Source organism: Otolemur garnettii, unplaced genomic scaffold (assembly GCF_000181295.1).
Source record: "Otolemur garnettii isolate 467f Iridium unplaced genomic scaffold, OtoGar3 scaffold00327, whole genome shotgun sequence".
NCBI lineage: Eukaryota > Metazoa > Chordata > Mammalia > Primates > Galagidae > Otolemur > Otolemur garnettii.
In genome coordinates, this window is record NW_003852722.1 from 27,396 (window position 1) to 32,460 (window position 5,065).

Consider the following 5,065-nt stretch of genomic DNA (forward strand, 5'->3'; position numbering starts at 1 on the left):
TTGTGTAACTACCTTAAGAAATAGAGACCTGTCTTTCCTGGACACGAGTCTGGGGGATTCTGGTCCACTGTCTGTTCAAAGGGAAACAGCTACAGACAGTCAGGCATCAGCTCTGCGGTTATTAAAATGATTCATTTTATTGTCCCAGCTTCCCAGGAACACCTTAAAAAGTCACCTGGCACTTACTCTTCTTGCAGTCTTTTTGGGAATACCATTTACATTTTGCTTTTCCCTGTTAGGAGACATCCCCGTTTACACCTTCAATGATGCCACAGGATCACTAGGGAAGGTCTTTGGGAGTTATTCACTCTCCCTCCCATCCTGACGTTGCCATAAGGAGTCCATTCACCTGTCACTCACGCCCATTAGAGAAGCAGATGACAGATCACTATGTTCAGTTGATTGATAGAAATGGCAGCGATTTTGGAAAGCAGGGAGGATCTCTCCTTAGACAGCTCCTCTGCCCTCCTGTTTTCCTTTGTTATTTTTATACTCTCATAGCCAAAGCAAACATTAGCAATGTTATCAATCATCATAGCACACATTAAACAGAGCTCCCACATAGGTTCAAGGTTACAAAATATTCCCTGATATTCAAAGTGGTTACATGTTCAAAGCAGTCCTACCCTCAACTACATTAATAGCTAGTACACAGCTATGATTTAATAAAATTAATTAATTAATTAATATCTTGTCAACACTTTACTAAGTGTAAAAGTGCACTGGGTCATTGACCAGCAGTATGGGCCTTGGAGCATCCAGTCTTCTAAGTTTGTCTATGTCAGAAGGCCTTGTTAGTGAATTAATATTTTCAGATGGTGGCACATGGGCCCATCAGGTCCTGCCAGGGCCTGCTAGCAGCACCATTCTTGTCCTGGTTACGGTTACTTAGGATAACAGTGGTGACATCATTAAGAGAGATGAATGAAATATTTCTCATCTTGCAATTACTACCCCAGATAAAGTGAGAAGAGACTGTAAATGTGTGTGTGGTACCGTACTGTTTTCATGCACTTATTTTATATTCTATCTATATGTCTGTTACATTAATGAGACAGATGCCAGGATTTTGCCACCCTTTGGGAAGGCAAAGGGTCTAGTGGTATAGGTGTCACACGCACATTGTGTAATTCTAGGTAAATTAACTTTTGGGGGCTTTCATTACTAATTATTAGGATAATAAGTATCTATAATGTAGATTTGTTGGGACTAGTATAGGAAATCATACTTCTTATGCACCTATCAGAATGTCCAGCACATGCACATATTCTGTGAGGGTTAGCTAGAACTAATATTATCATCAGCACAATATTGTAATTACTATTAATTTTCAGCATGCCACACTGTCATTTGAGTTAGCTTAGAATCCTGAGTTAAAAACTGTGGATGAGATGGCAAAATACCAAATTTATCATTGTTTACTTTATCATGTATAAGAATGAAAATATCATAAATTTGTTAACTTCATTCACAAAAGTTAAAAAAAATTATAACTGTGAACTAAGGAATGTTGTAAGCAATGTTACAATGAAATGAATACAACTGTATCCCTGGTAACAAAAGTTTGCATTTCAGTGGAGAGATAGTGAAAAACACATGTAAGTACCACAATGTGTTAGATTTGCTACATTAGAAATACCTGGTACGGTTAAAGTTTCAGTTTGTTTAAGGATAAAGGAGAAAGTGGTCAGTTCCACTGGGGCAAGTGTCAGAACAAGAACTGGGCGAGGAGGGGAAGCTTGCAGACCTCTATCATAGCCGAGTGGTTAAGTGCAGATGGGCATTCCACGCTGCGGGAACAGCGCCAGCAACGGCCCAGGTGCAGGAAACAACTTCATGTTCTGAAATGACAGGAGTGTGGGGGTGGGGGATGGGGATATGGCAACAGATGAGGCTGCCTTGCTAAGCGGGGGACTGATTAATCCATCAGTAGATGGTCTGTGACCCCTCACCCTGTGGTAAAGTATGGTAGGTGCTGAAGAGACAGAGGTGGCCTTTGCTTTGATTGACTTACACTCTGAATAATCACATTTCCCCGTTTCTATGGGAAATGGGGCTTTACTGAGGTGGGGTGAACATGATCTGATTTTTACTACAGGAAGATCACTTGTGTGGCTGTGAAGAACAATGTTTGAAGGTAGGCACAGCTGGTGACAGAGAGACTGGGGGAATAATTATTTATTAGTTGAAATGAGAGGAGCTGGATGAAGACGCTGGGAGTAAGGATGGGAAGGAGACACAAGCTGTGCTACGAACTTGGTAACAAGCCTGAATGTGTAAGTGGTGGGGACTCACTGGGTCTCAGGTATAAAGGAGAAGGTCAAATCAAGATGATCTTCAGTACTGGGGGAGGCTAAGGCAGATGGATTACCTGAGGGCAGGATCTCAAGACCAGCCTGAGCAAGACCCTGTCTCTAAAAAATTCAAAAAATAAATTGGCTGGGCCTGTGTGCCTGTTGTCCTCTCTACTTGGGAGGCTAAGGCTGGAGGATCACTTGAGGCCAGCAGTTCAAGGCAACTGTGAGCTCTGATCCCACCACTGCACTGCAGCCTTGGTTACAGAGCAAGACTCTGGTCTCTTAAGACAAACAAGAAAACCACGCCCCCTAAGTAGACTGATGACGTCTTCCTTGTGTGAGAGGGACGCTTTCTGTGATATTGGTGTCTCATCTGCTTTTCCAGATAAGCTAAACCTGGGGTGCTAAGATAAGCTGGGAGTGGTGTCCCAGGAGGTGATGTGTTTAGAGTGAGTGGGGGTTGGGAAACGTCACAGGGATCTTAATTAGGATTGGGCAATTTGGCTTTTGCCTCCCCTTGGCCTTGCTCAGATCTGGTCATTCTCATCCGTCATTCTAAACATAGCTCCAACCTAAGCTCTGGAACCACTCCTTGGACTTAAGTATTTCAGCTGTGAGAGTGTCAGCCAGACTCTCCTTCATTCACCCAAGTGGGCAGACAGAAATAAATGCTCCAAGGGGAGCTTAACAGGGCAGGGGTCGGGGGCATTATTATTTTTTACCTCTGGAGAAGGCAATGATTTTCTCTGTATGTTCCTGTGACCCTGGACTCTCCCTTCCTCCCTCCCCATTTAGCACAGATGCAGAGGTCTGAGGTTTTTGTAAGGCTGTCCCTATGGCTTGTCTCACTGTGGCTTCTTCCAGAGCACAGAAATACACTGCGGTGTCTTCCAGCTGTAAGTCTGAGATCCTGAGACTGATGGATTTGGCTGCTTTCTGGAAGTTCACAGAGAAGCGATTCTGTCTTGCATTTTGCTGGTTAGATTCTTGGAGAATAACAAAAACCATCTGCCCACTGGGAAGTTGTTTGTACCAGTGCAAATCGTAATATGTATAACTAGTGCGATATGTACAGGGCAGGGTCACCGACTCTCCTTCCTGCACAGACATCTCTCGTTGAGACTGAGTGACTGTCTGGGCCATGCTGAATCCTGTGGGAAGAGAAAGGGTTATACTGGGTATCCTGTCAGAGAGAGGGACAGACAGATTCACAAGCTGCTTCCCCTCCCCACACATCTTTCTTCTTCTTGATGTAAACTTCAGGCAAAACCCTTCCTCTCTCTCACCCACAGTATCTGGGCCCATGAGGGGATTAGACCCTGTGCCATTATTCATCTTCCTTCCCACTTTCCAGTCCTGTGGGGCACTAGTCAAAGCCAACACAAGTCAGTGCCTTCCTTACCAAGACAGGCGGAGACCACGAGTGCCAACACCCAGCCAGGGCATGTCATGCTGGCAGCTGCCTCCTGCAGGCTGAGCAGCCTCCTGTTCTTCCCTGGACCTTGTTATCAGCTGGGTCATGACGTCACTGTTGCAGGACAGGAAGTGGGAGGGTGTGTGCTGCTGCCTCCCTCAGGAAAGCTCATCAGTGCTTTTTGTCATTGGCCTCATAGAATAAAACTGGCTATATAAAGTGAAATAAAAGAGATGTCAGAGTTGTAACTCATTCTGGGATCCAAATGAAGAGGGGCAGGAGCTGGTAAATTGTTTTTTAAAGATGCAATGTGGAGAGAAGGGTGAGTGGAGGAAAGACAGGGAAAGTTAACGTGACCTCTGCTTTTCCATAAGCTTCTCTCTCTCTCTCTCTCTAATCCTCTGTCCTTCTTCTTTCTTTCTTTTGCTTTCTTTTATCTTTTCTTCCTCCTTCCCTCCCTTTGTCTTTCTCTCTCTTTCCTTTTATTCTCCTCCCTCCCTCCCTCTCTGTCTTCTCCACCACCTTAAAGCCAATATGAAAAAAATAGTCTTGGGTTGTGATAAAATAGGTATTAGTTATATTATTATTTGACGAAACTGTATAACTTTGAGAAATGATCAAAATAATGGCAATACCATCAATAACAGATAGTCTCAAGGAAATTGAAACCAGGATTTTGACATCTAATTGCACTGAAATTTGCTGATAACTTTCTTCTTTTTACAAAAAGAATAGCTGATTCTGGTTGTGTCAGGGAGCTCGACAATACTGGTGGCAAGAGTTTTTGTAAGGACTATTGGGCCCTTCTATTAATGACTCCGTGAAGAATCAGAACAATCAACATGGCCTTCACCTGGGAACATTCTGAGTGGCTTGTCCTGCTTGGATCCACCTGTGCTCTGTTAAATCTACTCACTTAACTAGTTGTTAAAGGAAAAAAAGACACTGGGAGGGTTATTGGGACAAGTTCCGCTTGCTGTAGTGGAGTCTCTGCTGTAATTCATATTTATTATCTTCTTCCATTCATTCCCCTCTGGCTAACACTCCCGCTGGGCTACATTTCCTTCCCAGGGAGGTAACCTTCTGGAGCCTTTTATCTCTGAGGCATCTAAGCCCCTGGCTATTCTGCTCTAAGCAGGCCATAGTTGCCACAATTGCTGGTTTACCATAATCATAACATAAAAGTGCTGAAAATCATGTCAGGGAAACCTCTGAGTTTGAGACATATTTCTCAGCTCTCACTAGGTAGTAACATGATAGCCAGAGTCAATTTTCCCTGCCAGTGTACTAACTCCTGTCTTGGCCTTCTGGTCTATTGGCAGGAGGATCCCCAAATATCCAGGCAGTTTGTGTA

At 43.8% G+C, this 5,065-nt stretch overlaps 1 gene segment (V, D, J or C); it reads right to left on the reverse strand.

Moving 5' to 3' along the window:
* Positions 1–3,146: 3,146 nt before the first annotated feature.
* Positions 3,147–3,778, reverse strand: LOC100959519 (the record flags this gene model as incomplete). The annotated part of the segment is given in 2 exon segments: positions 3,147–3,448; positions 3,700–3,778. Coding segments are annotated over 2 exon segments (351 nt in total), but the record flags the coding sequence as incomplete, so codon positions are not given.
* Between the last annotated feature and the right edge of the window lie 1,287 nt (positions 3,779–5,065).